The sequence below is a fragment of the Lissotriton vulgaris genome, chromosome 1_1, assembly GCF_964263255.1.
Source record: "Lissotriton vulgaris chromosome 1_1, aLisVul1.2, whole genome shotgun sequence".
Taxonomy (NCBI): domain Eukaryota; kingdom Metazoa; phylum Chordata; class Amphibia; order Caudata; family Salamandridae; genus Lissotriton; species Lissotriton vulgaris.
Genome location: NC_141685.1, coordinates 1,089,209,888 through 1,089,233,940, shown reverse-complemented (window position 1 = coordinate 1,089,233,940; position 24,053 = coordinate 1,089,209,888). Strand labels below are relative to the sequence as shown.

At 44.5% G+C, this 24,053-nt stretch overlaps 1 protein-coding gene across 3 annotated transcripts in view; it reads right to left on the bottom strand.

The window, feature by feature from the left end:
• The window catches only part of SGSM3 (small G protein signaling modulator 3), a 288,821-nt gene that overhangs the window by 82,547 nt on the left and 182,221 nt on the right, over window positions 1-24,053 (bottom strand). For all 3 annotated transcript variants that reach the window (XM_086963472.1, XM_086963474.1, XM_086963473.1), the window contains 5 exons: window positions 19,324-19,469; window positions 18,089-18,316; window positions 7,826-7,880; window positions 5,421-5,548; window positions 2,264-2,419 (listed from right to left, as the gene is read on the bottom strand). In XM_086963472.1, the coding sequence (XP_086819598.1) occupies window positions 2,264-2,419; window positions 5,421-5,548; window positions 7,826-7,880; window positions 18,089-18,316; window positions 19,324-19,469 (713 nt within the window). The remainder of the gene's footprint in view (window positions 1-2,263; window positions 2,420-5,420; window positions 5,549-7,825; window positions 7,881-18,088; window positions 18,317-19,323; window positions 19,470-24,053) is intronic.

The following is a 24,053-nucleotide window of genomic DNA, read 5'->3' as shown; positions in this document are numbered from 1 at the left end:
TGGTGTGGAGTGCAAAAAAACGATGGATTTGGGCCCAGATCTTTTGACTGGGGGAATGTGTGACATTGATCCACATTCGGTCCATCACTTGTTGTTTTTGCAATTGCCGCCCTAAGTGCGCTGGGGATGCCCAGACGTGGGTCCCAGGCACTCCACACCACTTGGAGTCAAGCTAGCCGGGCTGATGAGAGGTGTTACCTCGAAACCGGTCCGGTCCTCGGATGCTTGATTCCGTTCTGGGAAGGACATGGCTTTTGTAGTTCGGACTGGACTGTTCCCATGGGGCAACAGGGTCAGAGCTGATTTGCATATCGCCATTGTCTAACCCAGGGTGGTGTGGAGTGCAAAAAAACGATGGATTTGGGCCCAGATCTTTTGACTGGGGGAATGTGTGACATTGATCCACATTCGGTCCATCACTTGTTGTTTTTGCAATTGCCGCCCTAAGTGCGCTGGGGATGCCCAGACGTGGGTCCCAGGCACTCCACACCACTTGGAGTCAAGCTAGCCGGGCTGATGAGAGGTGTTACCTCGAAACCGGTCCGGTCCTCGGATGCTTGATTCCGTTCTGGGAAGGACATGGCTTTTGTAGTTCGGACTGGACTGTTCCCATGGGGCAACAGGGTCAGAGCTGATTTGCATATCGCCATTGTCTAACCCAGGGTGGTGTGGAGTGCAAAAAAACGATGGATTTGGGCCCAGATCTTTTGACTGGGGGAATGTGTGACATTGATCCACATTCGGTCCATCACTTGTTGTTTTTGCAATTGCCGCCCTAAGTGCGCTGGGGATGCCCAGACGTGGGTCCCAGGCACTCCACACCACTTGGAGTCAAGCTAGCCGGGCTGATGAGAGGTGTTACCTCGAAACCGGTTCGGTCCTCGGATGCTTGATTCCGTTCTGGGAAGGACATGGCTTTTGTAGTTCGGACTGGACTGTTCCCATGGGGCAACAGGGTCAGAGCTGATTTGCATATCGCCATTGTCTAACCCAGGGTGGTGTGGAGTGCAAAAAAACGATGGATTTGGGCCCAGATCTTTTGACTGGGGGAATGTGTGACATTGATCCACATTCGGTCCATCACTTGTTGTTTTTGGGAACTACTTGGCCCACTGCAAGACGCAACTACTCAACACTATACCAACCACGAGGCATGGCTAGGGCAGTGCAGAACCAACTGAAAGGAACACAAAGGACAATTCTTGTAGAAACAACCAGGTCAGGTTTGGGCCCATTGGCAAAAGTCAAAGTATTAAGAGTTTAAAGACACAAACTGTGTAATACATTGCCTAATGGGAGAAACAGCGCTGGAAGGGGAAGGCCTATCAGAAGGCACAGCAAGGACTATCTAAGGCCCCACATGAAGCCTGTGATTGGTGGTCATAACAGGCTATTCTGGCAGAAATAGCTTGTGCGAAGGAGGCTTATGGGGAGGCCATTCAATAGGTTTTATACCCGAGATGCAACTCAGGCAATACATGACCTACAGCGGCACAGAGAAAAAACTTGGGCAGACTACACACTCGTAGAATACTACAGTGAAGTTTGAAACACAAAATAACGCTCATCACAAATCGAGGGAGGTTAGAATCTGCCAATCATTTAACCCAAAGAAAATAGAGACACAGATATTTTCTCTGCACTGACAGACAGGATACTTCCTGCCAACGAAAATAACTACACCAGAAAAATGAATAAGTCCTGGACACAAATGAGAATCTATGTGTACTTAATAAAAGTCAACAAGGAGGGAAGGAGCTCCAAATTCTGTCTCTGCAGGGTATCATAAGAGACACCTCTGAAGAGAGCCACAACCTGGAAACTGCAACATTCACAAAAAAACACTAGATATGTTTTTGGTTCCAGCAGCATCTGCCTGGCTTGTCAGGTTTTACCATCACTTCTATAAATGGAAGCCCCATGCCATCTACAGTTACCTTCCCTGCTATCCCGCTGAGTGCAGTTCTCATTAGCCACCCTCTTACGCCCATGAGTTTTCCATTCTTCCTCACAGCTGTCCTCTGCCATCCTTTAACCTCACTACTGTTCTGCTCTCCGTCTCCTCTCATCCACTTCCTGTTATTGTGCATGTTTTGTAGCTTGTTTCATGCTACATAAGAGATACCCATCCACACAAACACACCTCAGTTAACAAGGTACATGGTTCTTTATGAGGCATATTTCTTTAAACCGTGCACACTGCGAGAAGACAAACATTTATGTATTTATGTTAAAAGAGGGCAACAATCTGTTTATACAGTACCGTTATAATATCATTCTTTCGGAAACCCAGCTCATCATCGTCGTGTCGTTCAAAATCAAGGAGAGCCTTAGCACGTCGCCGGCGCCTTCGAGAACATGCCACATAGTTTTCGTGATCCCTCTGATGGCTTTCCATAGTGTAGTCTGGAGTGAGTTCCTTTAAAAAGAGCAGGAGAGGTAGGGGCCATAAGTATGAAAAACAATTTAAGAACTGAGTGTGGCTTGAGAAGCTTGACGCAACTCTCCACATAATACAATTGAGCAAAATAGATTAAGCGCTCTACATCAGTAATATGAAACTTGACGTTCACTCTTCATGTATGGTGACCTGGTAGGTTAAGAGACTAAATGGCTGCTGTTTCTATACACCTCACAACCACTTAGTGCCAGAGGTTCATCAGAATGGTGGCTGCTGAGAGAGGTTGGAGGAGTGCGATTAAAATGTACTCACTGGAGTAGCACCAGTACTCTTTCTCCTGAAAGAGATCATTCCTAGATTCCTAGCCTTTAACTAATTCCCCACTGCCCAACTAGACCTTGAAAAACACAGTTTAGCATTTCCTTTACTCTCTAAAATTGCTTTATTCTGCTTCAACTTTTAAAATCATATCTTCAAAATGGCAAATTGAGGAAAATAGTACTTCGAAATTGCACAACCCACAGATAAAGCTTAAGGTTTAAGCTTTGTTTCTAGGGTCACTTAAGCCTATTCTGGCTCAGAACTCTGTTCTTTTGGAGAAGAAGGACCTAGAAACATCAACCTAGGACTTTTACCCATGTCTTGGAGCAGAGCATTTTCATTCTTTTTACATAGTTCCCGGTCAGTATTTTTTCTCCTCCTCTTGTGAGGACTTTTTGTACCGGTCGAGCAATTTTTCCCCCTAGGTGAGAAGACTGTTTAATTTATTATTTCATTCAATAATCATTTGTTGCTACTGTGGAATACTGAATAGGGGTATATTAAACATATAGCATTTTTCTTCTGTCACTAGTTCACTTGATTTTTGGAAATCTTGTTGCAACTGAGACTTTTACTGTCTTTAGCTTACATAAAACCTTTGGTTTAGGTATTCTCCAAATTAAATGCATAACTGTGCCCCCTCCTCCAGGCTTCACACCCTTCGGCAGGATGCCGCAGCACTTTCTTTCACCCACCAAGGCACTCGTCTTTGGCTTTCAGTTTCTTTTTAGTATTCATAAATAATCAAACTTTGTAGTTTTTTTCAAAATCTTTTTTCCTATTCTTTTTTTCATCTTTATTAAGTAATTTAAAAACAATTTAAGCAAAAATGGTTTTAAAAAGGTAAGGGTATTTTAAAGAATGCATTGCCTTAGGTAACATTCTTTCTACTTGAAACCACAGCTCCCACAGATTTCTTTGTGAACCAATGCCAAGGATCCAGACATTTTTAATCCAGCTATGTGAAGTCACTGGCATCAAGACTGATAACACGAGGTGTAACACAACAGCACTTTAAGTAGATAATAGTCAGTTTTGCATTTGCATAGCACAAGATTTAAAGTCCATATATTTTTTTTTTTTAAAGCTATGGGTGATGCTATTAATAATTTAAAATGGTGACTAAGGTCTGTCTAGCTTTTCATGCTACAAGTGGTTTTGGGGTCATCTTGAAAGGGGCCAGAGGCTTAAACATCAAATGAGGCCAACGCTGGAACAAAGTTGCTCGCTTCAATTGAAGCTTTCGAATCCAGAGGCTGAAATGTGTTTAGGAACCTTACTGGCCAAGTACACATCAGAGAGTGGAGCAGCAAATACAGCCAATATGCCATCTTGAAAGGCAGGATCAGGTCTCAGGAGGAAGCTATCCATTCTTGTAATTCCGTCTGCGATTTCCCATGACGGGAAGAGGAGTGCTTGGGCTCCCTTCTGTGCTAATTTAAGTCTCCTTACAGCAGAACACCTCTTGCAACAGGTCTTTGCCTTGGTTGGTAACCTCAATTTACTCTTCAAAAAGGCCATGATTAGTATTGCCTCCCTCTCCTGGATAGCTAGTGGGTGCATATGATGACAGAGCTCGAATGACACAACTTTGTGAGATTTTGACCCAAACTGCAGTTATAGTACGAGTTAAGCAAAGAAATTAGTCAGTGAAAGGATACATAAGGTTTAAAGCCTAATGATGGGAGTAGAAACATCCATCACACAGAAAATAAAGAAAAAAAGATACAAAAGCATTGAGGAAACCACGAAAAAATTGACATCTCTACAGAGAAAAAGCAACTGATGTTGTAAGCGAACGTCGCACCATGTATGAACCATTGACTCTTTTCTAGTGAACTTGTGAGACACCAGTTCCGACATCGATGTGCTCCCTGGAGCCAGTGACTCCACACTGCTAAATAAAAAAAATCTGGATTCGATCTGGCATCTGGGTAGGGCTATGTTGTGACTAATTGAAGAGCCTGAATCTCACCGGGGAAAGTATTCATGCGCTAGATAAGGAGGTATTGGTGAAGAGCCAAGCCTCCAGTTTCCTGCAGAACTCAAGGGCTGAGGAAACAGCTCTGATTTGCAGATGGAGGTCGTTCCAGGCTTAGGGCGCAAGTTGGGGCTTAGGGTTCGCATAAAGGATCTGCCGGATTAAGTACCCTTCAGAAATTAAAAATAAGACTGTATTCTGTAGGCAAGTCTGGTGGATGCGAGTTGTTCTAAGGCTATGAGTAGCAGGAGGATATCTCATCTAGAGAAATACTTACATACGTAAGCTTCCTTTTCCAGGTCTGTCGGTCACCCTGTGGCAAAGCTGGAACTTTTAACTTAGCAGTAAGCGTGGGTAAAATTTAAATTAAGCTAGTGTAATTTGTGCAATTTTGGGAATTACACTGAACTTCCCAAAATGATACCATTATGTCATATCCTGTAAATATGTGCTGTTCTCTGTAAAGGTTTGCAGCAAGAGTACTGGAATAGCGTGAATGGCGAGAATTCGAGCAGCTGTTGCTTGTGTCACTAGTGTTTTTCATGATTGTTCTCTGTACCAGGGTGATGAACCACATCTTTAGATTCACAGCCTTAATCAAATGTTCAATTATCCTTTTCAGCTGGCTTTACACGTTATGATCACACTTTGCATTATTGTTCTCCTTGTTAATTCAATCTTGTTCATCAGAGGAGAGATGGTCTTTAGCATACTCACAATATTGCAGTTCTTGGGATCTACACACTGGAAATGCCGTGCCACCTGTAGGATGGCATCTCTTAGGTCCGCCACCAGCTCAGTCTGTTTGATATTTTTGCACTTTAAAGACTCCACGTCGTCTTCACCTATTGAAAAAGATGGGGTAAAAATATGCTCAGCACACTGCATCCTGATGATGTACATACACTACAGCAACATGGAGCCTACAGCTATTGCCAACACTACCAGCTTCAACACATAGATATCCTGAGCACTTCATAGCCAACTCTGCCAGGTGAGAGATACTCTACAGCCAACACTGCCAGGCTAGAGAGTATACCGGATGGTAACACTGCTAGCATTAGCGGTATGTATACTCATGACTAATATTGCCAGACAGGAGGGTGTATTCACTCTGCTAACAAGGTCAACATAGGCTAATATGGATAAACAAACTGACCTGTAATCAGTTTGAAGCTTGCGTTGCTTAAAATTCACATGCCAATATCATCAAAAGTAGAGATGGTTTGTTGGCGGGTTATCAGTAGCAGTGGTAGGGATACATCCAAGACACCCTCTCTGTGGGCAAGTTTTAAAAGCTAAAGTTTGCTAGACTCTACTTGCATTGAAGTCTTTTTCAGAATGAAAGATTTTTGGGATCTTCTCAAAGCTGAGGTTTGTCTCTAGGTTGAGACTGGCCTTGAGGCTCAGTCACCTTCAGTGTCAAAGGGTCTTTTTTAGGTCAAACCTCTTCAGTGGGCACGATCTGTGCCGACTGAGTACAGAGGTGGTGCCTTTTTTTGAAGCAGCTTCTTGTTTAAGGGATGATCCTGTAGTTTTGTCTGTTCCATTGTGTGCCGATCACCAAAGTTCTCAGCAAATTGTGGGTCTGTATCCTCGTGAGGGTGGCCCTTTCAGGGCTGGTCCTGAATGCCAAGTGAGGAAATCCACGGTGCAGCCTTAATGGTTTTATGACACAACCATGCTTTCCTTTTCCATGCATTTCTAAACAATGCGGGCGGAACAACAAATGCGTCTGAACCACGCATTCCATTTACAATGCAAGTCATTACAACGACTTGCCTTAGGGGGTTGTTGGACTTTGGAATAGTAGAATTTACTATTCCAACTCTAGTCCCCGCAACAGTAGACAATTTACCTAACACATGTCGTAACAACTTGCGTTGTAAATGGAATGCGTGGTTCAGATGTATTCATTGTTCGGCCTGCATTGCAAAGACAACGCGCGGTTTGGCAGTCGTGGTATTTGCTATTTCCCGCCTTAATGCTAGGTTCAGGTTTAGTGATGATCTAGAAAATATTTTGCTCCAGACCTGAAGTCATCTGAAATATAGTGTTTACTTTGCTTGTGTTGAACATATGAGGGACCTGATAGGTAATTTAATTGTCGTCAGACTGGAAGGCCAAGATGTCCTCTGCAAAAGCCTCACTGGGGGACCCAGTACAATCTTGGTGCTCCGTTTAGGTAGTACTGTGCCAATCTTCTTGTCTCAGGACTGGATGTTATTTTTCAATCAAAAGGCCAGACAAGCCAAACACACACTTTCCTTTTGTCTCTTGACGGCCAGAAGTTATAGGCTCAGAGCTGTTCTGACCACAGAAATTAGTTTTGTACTATTGGGCAAAATTCAAAGGTAGAGTTTTCCAACAACCCTCACCCAAAACAACCTCTATCGTATACGTGCTGTCAAAGCAGTCCAACCCTGAGGGGGCATACAGAGTGCAAAATACTAGCCTGAGGTGTATACTAACTTAAGCAGCGGCAACCTGAGGATATGCTTTCTACTAATACTGCCATACAGGAGGACCATACTTGCTGCTAACACTGCATGCGATGGAGGAATACTACCTGCTAACAGTGTCAGGCGTGGGATATCATACCTTTTCTCAGACCACGGTGGGATTCTGGCAGGAAGTATTGTTAGACTGGAGTATATTTTTTGTTAATGCCAGTACAGAGAGGTTATTCCCACTGTGAAATTTTTTAGCCCGGGGGCATACAAGCTGCTAACACTGCAATCTGTGAGGGTTACCATCACTCCTAATACTGTCAAAGCAGAGGGGAATACTCATTACTAACTGCATCAGCAACAATGAGTGTACTCACTGCTTCCACTGCCAACAACGAGGACTATACGTACTTCAAACACTGCCAGCCATGAGGGTATACCTGCTGCTACCTCTGCCAGATCAATCCACTATATGCACTGCACTGGAAGCATACTCAATGAAAGTTGTCTTCTTTTGGCCCAATCCAGGAAAAGAGTACAGCACACACTTCAGATCAGTTACGTGGAAAACATTAGAACAGAAGCCTCCTCCCTGGGTATGGAGATCATTCTCCCTCAAGGATCCGTTTTCAAGAATGCATTAGGAGTCAACTTGGAAGCTTCCTCTCTTACCGAAAAGCAGAGTGGTGATCCCAGATTTTCTACGTTGGCTTTGCCGTCTGACAATCTACAGAATGAAAACAAAGTAAATAAATGTTATGAGGGAAATTAAAACAATTATACAACTGCAGTATAACAATAAATGACAAGGCTATGACACAGATTATGCATGGCCTTTTAGATGCATTTTGTACAACAACCAAGCTTGCAACCTGAAAGTGGGAAAAACTGTCTCAACTACGCAAACTGCACTTTTAACAGTACTTCCAGAAACTTAATGCACAAAAAGCATCCTGCTGTGGGTATGAGCAGCTGTCTGCCTCAATTATTTACACATTAGCGGCTACAGGCATTATAAATCACAGCATAAGAAGTGCAAAATCTGGACAATTACTGACACCATAACTATCTGATGGGGCAAGGTACCTGGTACATAAGCTTATAGGGCATGATTACTGGCACACCCGCAGATGGGGCATGGAAATTAGCACATCTGATCGGGCATGCTTACTAGCACACCAGCTGATTGGACATGGTTACTGGAACACAAGTTCATGAGATATGGCGAGTAGCACAATAACAGGGCTTTATTAATGGCACAAGAACTGATGGAGCATGGTTAGTGGCACAATAACTGTCTGATGCAGCATGATTACTGGCAGCAGGAACAGGACTATGGCCCCAATAACTGTAAGCTTCTCTTATTAATAGCGAAAGTAACACAACAAATAGAGTGGCAGGAGCAACATCAAGACAGAAAGTTAAATCGATCATGGTAAAATAAATCAGATCCATGTATAGCCAAATAAAACAGAGTAGAGTAAGTCATGACATGGCCGTGATAAACATACAACTATTAATGGGGTGGCCACCTGACAAAGGAGGTGGGTGAAGGAAGTCACCTCAGCAACAAACATTGTGCATTTTCAAGACACAATCAATCCCCGAGCACCACTAAGTATCATGCTCCGAAATGGGGAGCTAAGTGTGGAGAAGGTTTCAAATATCTCGACAAAATGAAGTGGCGTGCTGTAGTGAGGAGTAAGTATCAACGGTGTCTATACAGAAAACTGCATCTCACAGACAGTACTTTTGCTTAGAGAGAGAACCATGAAGGCACCCCAACACCACTTGAGTTTTCACTTTTTATAGCAGTAGCACAGCTAAACGCCTGGTTTGTTTAAGTAGATCAGCAACATATCTCAGCAGTACAAAATGCAGGGAGGCCTCTATAAGAGTTTGAGTGGTGTTGGAAGCTAGCTCTGTATATACTAAGGTAAGGTACAGCGTGCACAGAGTCCAGTGGAACCCGAAAGGTAGGCAGAGTTAAAAGTAGATAATACCTTACTCTCTATTTATGGTAGTGTGGGCGAGGAGTAAGGCTTTATCAGAGGACAGTCTTAAGCATTTATTGTACACACTCGGGCAAGAAAGGATGTCACACACTCAGAGACTGAACTCAGACCAATTTGTTTGTATAAAAATACTATTTAGTTATATTTTATTTTCAAGAACGAAGCCAGGCCTGGTGTAGGTAAGTGAAATAATACTTTGCAGGTATTATGCAGTTGAATACAAATGAAATGCAATTGGATGCAATAGGTTTGTTTACAGGTAAGTCAACAGTCAAAATTACTTTACAGTTACTTTTGAGATTACTTTGTACCTTACTTTTCAGATTACTTTTAAAGTTACTTTTTCTACTCAGTGTGATATGCCTAGATATCACACTCGGACATTGTCCTAGAGAAAAGGTAAGTAATTTAGGTTTTGTAAAGTTGCAGTTTTCTTAAGATTTCATACAAACCTACTCCACACAGAAGATTTTTCACAGAAAAGCAGTCAATGTAGTCCTATGGGAGTAAGGAAAATTCTACTTACCAGTATGCATCTGTTTTTGGCATGTAGAGCTGCAGAGTTACACACTATGCATAGATGGCCAACTAGTGTTGGGCCCGGATCTTTGCAGTTTGTTTTGTTGTAGAAAAGTCTTTGGGAGTCACAGGATAGGTGACTCGTCCTTAGGATGATACTGCGCATGGGCATCGGCTCCATCCCCAGATTGTTTTTCGCCATTAGGGAAGTGATGGAGCTGTACAAGAGGTAGTGATGTCCATGTGATTTGTATCTAATTAAGATAATACTGGAACAGATAAAGGCAGCCGGGGAGGCGGGTGGGCGTGTGTAACTCTGCAGCTCTACATGCCAAGAAAAGATGCATACTGGTAAGTAGCATTTTCCGTTTGAGGCATATGAGCTGCAGATTACACACTATGCATAGATTGTATAGCAGTACCCACACCTAGCGGCGACTACCTGTATCTGTTGCAGTTGTTTGAAACAGTGTTATTAGTACAGCCTGGCCCACAGTGGCTTGTTGTTTAGTTTGCACATCTACACAATAATGCTTTGTGAATGTGTGCAGTGTAAGCCATGTAGCTGCGGTGCCTAAAGGTACAGGATTTCTTTGGGCAGGGCTAGCCGAACTGAACGATTGTGTTCATGGGCAGACCCCCCTGACGGACACCAGTTCGAGTTTGTGTAACTCATAAACTCGTGAATGTTTTACCCTTGAGTTTGGGGCTTTTTCTCTACTGAATGATTGGAAGACCCGGAAGAGTAGGTATTTATGAGAACTACTCTAGTGACCGAAATGCGTCATGGGAAATAAGTGGATTTGACTGCGACAGTCCTGAGGAAGACCGAAGTGACCTCTTGGGGCACAATTGAAGCGGTCGAAACATGTTGGCTTTAGCAGTGGTAGGAGGGAAGTCTTGAGGAACCTCAATTTCCCAATAAGACATCTTCCCATCCTTTTTCATTATTTGTAATCCTGATAAGGGTATCAAAATAGGGTTTAATAAAGTACTTCTTTCTATTGGCACCCTTAATCAGTTTTAAACACATCCTCACTGCACTTTTTTCGTCGCACTAATAGCAGATCCACAAGGTGTTCACTTGCACGATCTACCACTCATGTATGATATTTGTTGTACGTATTGACTAATTGTGTTGTACGTCTTGTAACGTGGAATTTATTATTTTTCCCCCTCCCTAATGCTCCGCCCTGGTTGTGGCTACACCAGGGCGTTTGTAGCAGGCCCTATGATGAAGCAGGTCACAGACTTCGGTATGTGAGTGAGGGCAGTTTTTCCAAATTGGAGGATTTTCCTTTTTGTTGTAATTATGTACTCTATATACCCCTTGCGTGGATTCAATCTGGTTATTCTTGGGGGCCTGGGGTATCGGAGTTTAAACTATTTGGCCCTCTCCCCTTTTAAGTGTAGAACAGCTGCTCTGCATATGTCATCTAAGGGGATGTTTCCTAAAAATGCCATTGAAGCCCCTATCTTTCTTGTTGAGTGGGCTTTTGGAGGAATTGTTAACGTGCGTTTTGCTTTTTGGTAACAAATTTGTATGCATTTAACCACTTCCGTGCTGATGACGGAACCGCTCCGTCATCAGCCGCGGTGGCGCTGAGTTCCGTCACCAGCATGGGCGCGTCGCGCGGCCCCACCGCCCCCTTAGCGCTACGGCGGATTATCCGCCGCAGCGAAGGTGTTAACAATCCATCTGGCGATCCCGTATTTTGATATAGGATTGCCTTTATGTGGCGGTGAAAAAGACACAAAAAGTTGTTTTGTTTTACGAAACAATTGTGTCCTTTCAATATAGTACAGCAGTGCTCTTTTGACGTCTAAGGTGTATAGAGCTCTTTCTGCGACTGTTTGAGGCTGCAAGAAGAATACGGGCAGCTCAACAGATTGATTTAGATGGAAAGGTGAAATGACTTTAGGAAGGAATTTAGGATTAGTACGAAGAACCACTTTGTTATGATGCATTTGCAAAAAGGGTTCTTGAATGGTAAATGCTTGTAGTTCACTAACCCTTCTAAGAGAAGTAATTGCTACCAGGAAAGCTACTTTCCAAGTTAGGAATTTCAATTCACGTTTATGTAATGGTTCAAAGGGAGGACCCATTAAACTTGTAAGAACAATGTTCAGGTTCCACACTGGTGCTGGTGGCGTTCTGGGAGGAATTATTCTTTTGAGTCCTTCCATGAAAGCTTTAATAGCTGGTACTCTAAAGAGAGAGAGATGTGGTCTATTTTGTAAGTATGCTGCAATGGCAGCAAGGTGTAGCCTGATAGACGTATAGGCTAGGTTACACTTTTGAAGGTGTAATAGATATCCTATGATGTGTTGGATAGACACGTCTAGGGGATCTATTTGGTTGTTTTGACAGTATATGACAAAGCATTTCCATTTAGAAGCATAACATGCTCTGGTAGTGGGATGTCTAGCTTCTTTAATGATGTTCATGCATTCTGGAGGAAGGTTGAGGTAACCAAACTCTATGACCTCAGGAGCCAGATCGCTAGGTTGAGCTGAGCTGGGTCCAGGTGTCTGATCTCTCCATGGTTCTGTATTAATAGGCGTGGAGATAGATTTAATCTTTGATGTGGTACTACAGACATTTGCAGCAGTGTGGTGTACCACGGTTGTCAGGCCCAAGTTGGAGCGACTAGAATGAGTACAGGGAATGTTGTTGTAGTTTGCGCACCACTAACGGAATTAGTGGGAGAGGAGGAAAAGCGTACGCAAATAGTTTTGACCAGTTCATCCATATTGCATTGCCTTTAAACAATGGGTGTGGGGATCTGGCTGCAAAATTTGGGCATTTTGCGTTTTCGTGGGTTTACAAAGAGGTCTATCTGAGGTTGTCCCCACATTTTAAAGAACGGATAAAGAACTTGCGGGTGAAGTTCCCACTCGTGGATCTGCTGTGTTTGTCGACTTAGCAGATGTGCGATAGTGTTTTGTACTCCTGGGACGTGTTGGGCTAGGAGGAAGATCTTTAGTGGTATAGCCTTTCTCCATATCTGCTGTGCTAACTGAGAGAGCTGCAGAGAGTGTGTCCTCTCTTGTTTGTTTATGTAGTACATAGCTGTCATATTGTCTGTGCGGACTAAGACAGCCTTGCCTGACACTTGAGTTTGAAATGCTTTTAGAGCTAGAAACACAGCTAGCAACTCCAAATGATTGATGTGGAGTAACTTTTGCTGCGGTGTCCACCTGCCTTGCATGGTGTGATGCAGTAGATGGGCTCCCCAGCCGTAGAGCGATGCCTCCGCTGTCATAACTATTTGAGGAACTGGCTCTAGAAACGGTCGTCCCTTGGAAATGTTTTTGGAGTTCCACCATTGCAGAGAACGATGAGTCCGACCGTCTACCAACACTAGGTCTGTTAATTGACCTTGAGCCTGGTTCCATTGGCGTACTAGGCACTCTTGAAGTGGAAGCATTTGCAATCTTGCGTGAGGTACTACAGATATGCAAGATGCTATCATTCCTATGAGCTGCATGAACACTCGAGCGGGTAGCGAGTGTTGTGGTTTGAATTTTGTTAGGAGAGTTTGTACACTTGTTATCCTGGCTGGAGAGGGATAAGCTAGTGTTAGTTGGGTGTTTATTGTAGTGCCGAGATACTGTTGTATGTGCGAGGGTTGCAGATGCGATTTGAAGTGATTTACTGTGAATCCCAACTCGTGAAGCAGTTGAATAGTAGCCTGAGTGTGTTGCACACACTGTCTGTTTGAGCTGGCTTTTATGAGCCAGTCGTCCAGATATGGGAAGACGTGAATGTGCTGTCTTCTTAGGTGTGGTGCTACTGCTGCTTGGCCTTTGGTAAACACCCTTGGCGCTGTTGTGACTCCGAATGGGAGCACTTTGAACTGGTAGTGTTGTCCGTCTAGCACAAATCTGAGATATTTTCTGTGTGCTGTGTGGATGGGAATATGGAAGTAGACGTCCTTGAGATCTAGAGTGACAAGGAAGTCGTTTAATACCAGTAATGAGAGGACCTGTTGTAGTGTGACCATATGAAAATGATCCGACTGTATGTAAATGTTCAAAGGTCTGAGGTCTAGGATGGGTCTTCGAGATCCGTCCTTCTTTGGTATTAGGAAATATAGGGAATGTACTCCTTTGTTCTTCTGATGCTCTGGAACTATTTCTATTGCAGGAGGGATATTACCTCCTGTCTGAGCAATGTTAAATGTTCCTGTGACATTGGCGCTGCTTGGGTGGTATGTTTGGGGGGTAGATGTTAGTTCCAGACAACAACCTGATTGAATTATTTGGAGCACCCACCTGTCTGATGTGATGTTTTCCCAGGCTGGCAGGTACTGTTGGAGTCATCCCCCGACAGGAGTGGAATGGGGAAGATGAAGGGAGTCATTGGGGAGGGGTAAAGGCAGAGCGTGAGTTGTTATTTTTGCCTCTGCCTTTGTTATTGTTACCCCTGTGCCCACCCCTTTGGTAGCCTTTACTGTAGGTAGACTGTGTAAGGGCTTTGTACGAGGTAGAAGCTGTGTCTGAAGTATATCCCCTGGTGGCACCTCGATAGGATGAGCGACGAAATGAACGCCTGGGAGCCTGCAAGGCTCCCATAGATTTGGCGGTGTCTATCTTTTTTCATTTTCTCTAATGATACATCTACCTCTGGTCCTAATAGGTGTTGTTCGTCAAAGGGTTGGTTAAGAATGGCGCTTTGTACCTCAGGTTTGAACCCTGATATGCATAGCAAGGCGTGTCTGCGTAGCAAAACGCTGGTGTTAACTGCCCTAGAGGCCGTGTCGGCTGCATCGAGGGCAAACCTAATAGAGGTGTTTGTGATATTTTTCCCCTCTTGGATGAGCTGGTTTGCTCTATCCTTGTACTTGTCAGGGAGGTGCCTCATCAGTGACTCTAGCTCATCGTAATGTGCTCTGTCATATCTGGCTAGCAGTGCCTGTGTATTGGCGATATGCCGCATGTTTGCTGCTGAGACACTGTTCTTATGCCTGATGTTTCAAGTAGCTTAGACTCCTTATCTGGTGGTGCAGCCTCACCCGAAATTTTGTGAGTTAGCTCTCTTGCGTGCGTTGGAAACTACAAGTGAGTCTAGTGGTACTGGGCCTTTAATATATGCTGTGTCTGAAGGGGCAGCTTTATATTTTTTCTCTATCCGAGGGTTAATGACGCGAGTTCTGACTGGGTCTTAGAAGACTTCAGGGGCCTGCTTGATCACTCCTTTAAGCATGGGTAAAATGGATGAAGACCTTTGTGCATTATCAAATGTATCCATCAGGAAGTCTTACTCAACAAGGTCTGTATATATGTCTACCCCATGATAATGTGCAGCCCTGTGAATTAATTCATTAAACAATAGTATATTCTGGAGGGGAAGGCCTTGAGGGGTATATGTCATCCTGAAGGACATTTGGGACATCTGGGGTGGTATAATTGTCCCACAGGTCTGGGCGTGGTTGGATCAGGTATGTTACCCCCATATCATCAGAGCTATCATCCCTGTGTGGTGTGATAGGGGATGCTGGAGAATGCTGTGGTACGAGGTGGTGGTGATGGTACAGGTGAAGGAGAAGGGGAAGGCAGTCTTAAGGGAGAGGTAGCCATGTCCTTCTTCTTTGAATGCAGAGCTGGAGCTGGTGTGTCCAGTTGTCGCTTTTTTGGAGCCAAAACTAGGTGTCCAGTGATTGGGTCCTTGGCCAGAGTCTTTTGAGCGGGGTCTGGATAGGGTAAATCCACTGCTGGGGATTGATCTTTTGGTGCAGAGGAAGTCTTGTGCACCGAGATGGCTTGTTTTGGTTTCTTGGCAATGTCTTTCACCGGGGAGGCAGCCGTCTTTTTTGGCTCCGAAGCTTTTTTCGGTTCCGAGTGTTTTTTCGGTTTCGGTATGGTTTTTGGATCAGACGACTTTTTCTGATCCGATGATTTTTTCAGTTCCGGTGGTGTTTTGGAACCCGAAGCAGGTTTGCTTGCATCCGGCCTGGGTTTCGGTGCCGAAGGAGTAGTAGTGTGCTTCGGTGCCGATGGTTTGGATGTCGGGCCGTTGTCTTTTTCAGTGCCGGTATGTGTACGCCGGCACCGTGTGAAGGTCGACTCAAGCTCGAGTCACCTGAAGGCTTGGTTAGCTTCTTAGGTGGGGCAGAACAAGCAGTTTGACGGTGTGCACCGGAGCTGGAGGGTGAGGGTGTGACCCGGGCCTTCTGTGTCGAGGAGGGGTCGAGGTCGACGGTCTTACTTACGACCTGCTGCGCTGGAGTGATGTCCTCGACTTTGGAATCTTCTGCTTTGGAGCTGCTGTCGACGTCGTTCTGTTCTGGGACGTTGACGCCTTCCTCGAAGATGCCGTCTGGAATCGGAGCTGAAGATCTTTGAGCCTTGTTCTCCTCGCTCTTCGGTCCCGGATAGTGTTTTTGGAGCGGAAAGAGGCACAAGCTGAACAGTCTTTCCCCTCGTGCTACGGAGAGAGACAGAGGTTACACACCTCATGAAGGTCGGTGTGGGGAAACTTTGACACATTGAGGACACTTTTTAAATGGCGTCCTTTCCATGAGCTGGAGTCGAGGCCTAGGTAAGCCCGAAGGCCGTCGACGATGACCGGAATCGAGATCCTTGATGTTTGAAGAATAGCGTCGACTGGAAAGGGGTCAAAACTAAGTTTTGTAGTTTGGTGAGGATTGCGCGCCGAAGGAAATCGGTTCCAACACGGAGCGCTGGAAACGCATCCGAGCTCGGTGGCGGAAAAAAACAATCTGGGGATCGAGCCAATGCCCATGCGCATTATCATCCTAAGGAGGAGTCACCTATCCCGTGACTCCCAAAGACTTTTCTACAACAAAACAAACTTCAAACATCCGGGCCCAAAACTAGGTGGCCATCAATGCATAGTGTGTAATCTGAAGCTTATATGCCTCGAACACAGTGTTATCGGTAAGTACTTAGGTTTTAGAGGTGAAATTCTGGGGTTAGAACCAGGGTTCTCCCAGGGTCAAGGATGCACTCTCAAAGAACCCTAAGCGGCACTCTGGTTGGCTGGTTCCCCCCATCTTCAAGATGGCAAGGACTGAGAGTTGTCCTTCACCTCACCTCCCCTATCTGAGGGGTGGGGTTGGAAATTGTTGGTTTTCCTGCCAATTCTCCTGCCCAAAGTGGGGGTCAGAACTAGTGAGGCCAGTTGCTGGGAGCAGCAAATGTCTGGGGTAATTCCCAAAGGTGGCAGGCCTTTGAAGGTTCCCTTCGTGGACCCTGCCCATCCTGGGGGAGGAGGCTTGGCACCTTGCCCCAGATGTGCTTTGTTTCAGTACCCCGGGAGCAGCAGGCTCTCGACCCAAGGGTCCAGAAACATGTCTGGTGGTGGCAGCTGGCTAGCAGCCACTCACCCAGGACACTAGAATTAGGTAGTTTTTCAGGGGGCATCTCTAAAATACCCTCTGAGGGCATTTTTCATTAATTCCCAAACTGGCATCAGTGTGGTTTAATGTGCTGAGAAGTCTGATACCACACTTACCAGTTTTCAGTAAGGCCATTATGGAACTGTGGAGTTCGTAATGACAAACTCCCAGACCATATACTCTTTATGGCATTACTGCACTTACAATGCCTAAGAATTGACTTAGACACTGTAGGGGTTTACAGGGCTCATGCACCTGTACCCTCACCACTGGTATAGTGCTCCCAGCTAGAGGGGTGGCTTACCTATGCCAGGGCAGTGGTTTGTAGGCATGGCACACAGGGATGTGTGCCATGTTGACTCTTTACTTTGTTTTGCACCAAAACAGGCAGCCTGCAATGGCAGTGTGTGTGTGTAAAGGTACAGGATGTCTATGGGTGGCACAATAGGTGCCCTTGGTACCTATGGTACCTTTTACAAGGGACTTATATGTGGCCAGAGAGTTGCCAATTGGATTTTGCAACTGTACAGTTTATGGAAAAAACATAGGTCCAGGGCACCTTGTTGGCAGGAACCCAGGACACACTCAGTGAAAGTACATCAACATTAGGCAAAAAGTGGGGGGGTCAACCATGCAAAAAAAGGCACTTTCCTACAAGTGATCTCAACTTTAAATTACTAGTTAGGAATAAACTATGGCACAGTAATGCCCGACTAGTCAAGACTGGTTGTGTGTTTTTGTTTTTACTCACCGTCTTGAAGATATTTTATTTTATTTATTAGTGTTTTCAAGGTTTTAATTTTTTTAAAACACTGTAATAAAGGTAATAAATATTGTTAATACAATGGTAAAAAGGAGCAAAATGTTTAGAAAATAAATACCATAAAGCATAAATTACTAAGGAAGTAGTGCTGAATCTGCTGTTTTATGTCCTCTCCTACCAGTTCTGGCTCTAGGAAGTTGCCAGAGAAACAATTCCAGATGGAGTTTGTTAAAGGGTTATCCTACCCAAGCTACTTTCTAACCCATAAGCTCACCTTGGACAAGTTGCTCACACCGCCCACTGGGGTTAGCAGCTGCCCCTGGTCGGCAATGAGGTACGCTAGATGCTTACGTCGCTGCACGTCCACCGCCACCTCAGTCAGAGAGCCCGCTACTCTCATGGCCTCCGCCAGCAGCAGGTCAGCATCTTCGATCTGGCACGGGATGTCAGACAGCGTATTAAAGATGGAAGCAGAGTTTTCTGACTGAATCAGCTCCTCTTCCTATGGTGAAGAGAGGGGAGAACAATGTTTATTGAGTCGATACTATGAAGCAAGGTTTAAAAGTAAATGTTGATTGAAAAAGATGGAGCAAAGCAATTCCCCTTGTCGCTTCTACGGACCTTCAGTTTGACAGAGATACAGCCGCAGAAATGACACCTGGGCCAGAATACAAGTTGAGCTGCAGTATCCTCTTATGGAATTCGGCTCCACCAAATTACGTGTCCAATTGTGGTTAAAAGTGCATTCTACATTTGCTGACTGCAATCAATGCAGGCTAGATGACGACAAAGTTCATAAGTCACAGAAACTGTCACAGCAGGCTGTAATCAGGGTGGCTTGAAAACTGTGGAACCTGGCCCTAAAAAACACTCCTAAGCCAGCTCACAAATACTATAACAATCCAGACTTATCATAGGACAAACATACTGTCAAAGAATCACCATCAATCCACATAAATCAAGACAATCATGCCAATGAGGACATATCCAATGCATGAAGAGATCTGTCAAAAACAGGTGGGATATATTACCAGAGTCCATTCCTGCAAATTACGCCCACAGCTCTGACAAAATTAAAACAAAACACAGAAAAGCAGTATTAACATAGGGATGTCCGCTGTACAGACCATCCAGTGGATCTCTGTTCTCGCTTTGACCTTGCTCTTACCTCTGCAGACTGACAAGACTTATAATCTAGACAATCTAGTAGGTCACAACACTAAAACGCTTTCCACATAGACTCTTATCAAGAACAACAACCTTCCAACGAGGGCCTACCTTGCGGTATAGCAGCCTACCTGTCGATAATGCGTCTCAACATTCCACAATGAGGTATAAAATGCTATATAAATGAAATTAAAATATAAGACATCTTCCAGCTGCTTTTAATCGATGGCAGTGCTGATTAAGGAAGCGAGGACAAGGCATCGCTAACTCCTCATACTGTGATTCTTCCAGGTGAGGCTAGAGAAAAAAAAACTAACAGGCATCATGAAATTAGGAACCCACCTTCATCTTGAGCATGCCGAGTGTGGCCTGGAAGAGCACCAGGGAGCCTTGGTAGAAAAACAGGTCCCAGATCCGCAGCAGCAGCTTAATGTGCACCACACTGGCGAAGGCTGTCAGGAACCAGTGCAAAGTGATGAGAGAGAGCTCTGCAGGTGTGAAGGAGACAACAAAAGGAGAACAAGTATTATCTATACTATGGTGGGAAGAAGACATGATCATTATCATTACTATGCACCGAAGCAGAAGGTGGCAAGAAAGGACAAGTGAAGAGAATTTCAGAGAGAGATGTATAAATGTGTTTGTGAGGGGGATGCGGGAGGACAGGACTAGGGGCACAAGCATATTTCCAACAGGGAATTTTAGTGTAAAAAAAATTCAGTTTTTCTATGTTTTTTCCTCCTGAATGCTGCTGGGGCGGTTTAACAAAGCGTACTCGACTAAAATGTGGAGGACAGCATAAACACAAAGTCACAGGAGGGAAAGGTAAGAAATTTTCTAAATCAATTTGCATCTGGACGGAGTTGTTAATGTGAGAGGGAAGCTGCATAAACGTTGAGAAGCACGTCTATGCAAACTCACTCAAAACTTGTAATAAAGTGACAAAAATAAATTACTTGTGTGGTATTTATGAGCAAGCCATGAAGGGGAAAAGAATGCAATGTAGAGTCTGTGTGTGTACTCCGTTATACCAAGAACAGTTAATTGAAACACAGAACATGGAAGGAGCATGCAGCCCCTACACACTAACCAAGATGAGTATGGCCATAATGCTGCCATTGGGGAGGCATGCAAATGACTTCCACCTTCAGTGATTGAATAAATAAGCAATAATTCTGCAGTCCCCTAAAACGGTAATCCCCAGAGGGGCTCATGGAAGCATTAACAAATGTACTTCTTTCTCTTTCTTATGAGGGAGATCCAACTCAATAAGGTCTTTAGATCATCATACACTGGTGAGAATAGAAAGGAGCTGGGATGTTCAGCAAGGAAGAATGAGCCTTTCCCACCTTACCATAGCAAAGGGATATTCAATTGTTTTTGGTGGCTTCTGAACTTTTCAGACCTTTCAACAAAGATCTCTAGCCTCACCAAAGGTATAATTGCAGTTCCTTTTAATGTTTTGTCTTGTGTGCATTTACTGCATTAAAAAATATCACAGAGCAATATCTTTAAGGTACTTTATCAATAAAGAACAAGTTACTTAACTTTGGTAACAAAATATCTTTAAGAGACATACATTAGTTATGGATTCCTTACCTTAGAATTACCCCCAGGTGTCAGACTGGATCAGGAGAATTTTTCTTCAGCAGTACCCTTGCACGTCGGTAGGTGGCGTTGGTTGACTCCGGATTCGTCGTTGGCATCGTGATCGCCGGAATGACGTCGCGGTTTCTACTTAGACACCGCCACTGCATGCTGATGTCAGTTCTTTACACGACATTCCACGCCAGAAGCGCAAAACCATGAAAGACTGACCACTTGTGCATAAAACTAGGGCCCTGACAGGGAGTCCCTTACCCTAGAAGTTAGTTCGCAGAATGGGGAGGATAGGTGGGGCTGTAAGGAATCCATAACTAATATACGTCTCTTACGGATATAAATCGTTACCAAAGGTAAGTAACTTGTTCATCTAAAAGAGACCATTAGTTATGGATTCCTTACCTTAGAATAGATACCCCAGCAATACCAAAGCAGTCTCTCCGGACTTGGCTGTGCAGGCAGTAATGTTTAGTGAACGTGTGCAAAGAAGCCCATGTGGCTACCTGGCAAATGTCATGAAGGGGGACTCCATGTCCCAAGGCAGTTGTGGCTGTCGTCGCCCTGGTGGAATGGGCGCGCAACCCTACTGGAGGTTCTTTTTTCGCCAAGGAATAACAAATTTTATTGTTAAGAACGACCCATCAAGAGATGGTTTGTTTTTGTACGGCCCGACTATTCTTGGAGCCCACATAGCCAACAAAGAGCTGATCATCCACCCAGATTTATTTTGTGCGATCCAGATAAAGAGAAAGCGCACATTTTGGATCCAGACGGTGGAGCCTATCCTCCTCTTTAGAAGGATGCATGGGGCGGGAAGACGGTGGGCAAAGTGATGGTCTGTCCTATGTGGAAAGAGGTAACCACTTTTAGAAGAAAAGAAGGTCAAGGTCGAAGGACAACCTTGTCCGGATGAACAGCAAGGAAAGGAGGCTTAGAAGACAGAACCTGAAGCTCACTTACCCTGCATGCAGAGGCGATAGCAACCAGAAAGGAAAATGCTACTTACCAGTATGCATCTGTTCTTGGCATTTAGGGCTGCTGACATTCATATCTTAGCATAGATCGTCGCCTAGTGTTGGGTCCGTATGTTTGCACTTTGTTGTCCTGGAAGAGTCTTTGAAGTATCACGAGATAGGTGACTCCTCCCCTGGACTACAGTGCGCATGGGCATCTTCTCCATCTTCAGATTGTTTTTTGTTATTGTGGCAAAGATGGAGTATAGAAAAGTAAGAGATGACCATGTAAATGTATGTAGAAAGAATTACTGCAGCTGTGACAGGCACCGGGGAGGAGGGTGGGCGATATGAATGTCAGCAGCCCTACATGCCAAGAACAGATGCATACTGGTAAGTAGCATTTTCCGTTCCAGGCATGTGGGCTGCTGAATTCATATATTAGCATAGACTGTATAGCAGTATCTCCACTACCGGTGGTCATCTGTACCAGCTGCAGCAGTTTGAAAGAGAGTTTTTAGGACAGCCTGGACTACAGCAGCTTGCTGCTTTGCTTGCATGTCTACACAGTAGTGTTTAGTGAAAGTGTGTATGGTAGACCATGTAGCTGCTCTACATATGTCTTCTAGTGGAATATTTCCCAGGAAAGCCATAGATGCCCCCATTTTGCGCGTTGAGTGGGCTTTTGGGGGAACTGTTAGAGTGCACTTGACCTTTTGATAGCATATTTGAATGCACTTAACTATCCATCTGGCTATTCCTGATTTTGAAATAGGATTACCCTTGTGCTGTGGAGCAAAAGCAACAATTAGTTGTTTTGTCTTTCTGAAAGCTTTAGTTCTTTCAAGGTAATATAATAGAGCTCTTTTTACATCTAGTGTGTGTAGAGCCCTTTCAGCCACTGATTACGGGTTTTGGAAGAAAACTGGCAAATCTATTGACTGATTGAGATGAAATGTGGATATAACTTTTGGCATGAAGTTAGGGTTAGTACGGAGCACTACCTTATTGTGATGTATTTGCATGAAAGGTTCTTGAATCGTTACTGCCTGTAGCTCGCTCACTCGCCTGAGGGAGGTAATGGCCACCAAAAATGCCACTTTCCATGTTAGGAATTGTAATCCGCACGAATGGAGTGGTTCGAAAGGTGGCCCCATAAGTCTGGTAAGTTCTACGTTTAAGTTCCAACTGGCGCAGGTGGATGTCTTTGAGGGATAATTCTTTTAAGTCCGTCCATAAAAGCTTTGATAGGTGGTATTTTGAACAGGGACAGGTGTTGTCTGTTCTGGAGATATGCTGCTATAGCAACAAGGTGTAACCTTATGGAAGAGTATGCTAAATTGCATCTTTGAAGATGTAATAAGTAACATATTATGTTTTGAATGGAGGCATCTAATGGATTGATTTGGTTATTATTACAGTAAATTACAAATATTTTCCATTTAGCTGCGTAGCATGCTCTAGTAGTTGGGAGTCTTGCTTCCTTGATAATGTTCATACAGTCTGGGGGCAAGTTAAGATATTCGAACTCTAAGACTTCAGGAGCCAGATCGCTAGGTTCATCTGATTGGGATCTGGGTGCCTGATTTGTCCACGGTTCTCAGCTGTGGCGATAGGCGCAGCCTTTGGTGTGGGACTACTGAGAGTTCTAGGAGTGTTGTGTACCATGGCTGTCTTGCCCATGTGGGAGCAACAAGGATCATTGCGAGGGACTGTTGCTTTAGTTTCCGTGCCACTAATGGAATTAGTGGGGTTGGGGGAAAAGCGTACGCAAATCTGCCCGACCAGTTCATCCATATCGCATTGCCTTGTGACAACGGGTGTGGTTACCTGGCGGCAAAGGACTGGCATTTTGAGTTTTCTTTTGTGGCAAACCGATCTATCTCTGGATGCCCCCACATTTTGAAGAACGGTTGGAGGACTTGAGGGTGAATCTCCCATTTGTGTATCTGTTGGCTGTGTCTGCTTAGTAGATCTGCGATCTGATTGTCTATTCCTGGGAGGTGTTCTGCCAGGAGAAAGATGTTTTTTGGAATTGCCCACCTCCACATGCTCTGTGCTAGGTGAGAAAGCTGCAGAGAGTGTGTCCCTCCCTGTTTCTGGATGTAGTAAATGGCTGTCATGTTGTCCATCCAGATCAATACAGCCTTGATGTACAGGTATTTCTTGAAGGTTTTCATTGCTAGAAATACTGCTAGCAACTCTAAGTGGTTTATATGCAGTGTCTTCTGCTTGACTGTCCAGAGCCCTTGGACTGTGTATTGAAGTAGGTGGGCTCCCCAACCTGTCAGTGATGCGTCCGCTGTTAGCACTACCTGTGGAACCGGGTCTTGGAACAGTCGCCCCTTGGAAAGGTTTTGTTGGTTCCACCACTGCAGAGAGTTGTAAGTGCAACTGTCTACCAACACTAGGTCTTTTAGTTGTCCTTGAGCTTGGTTCCACTGCTGTGCTAGGCATTCCTGCAATGGACGCATTTGAAGTCTGGCATGAGGGCCAATGAATATGCAGGAAAAACTT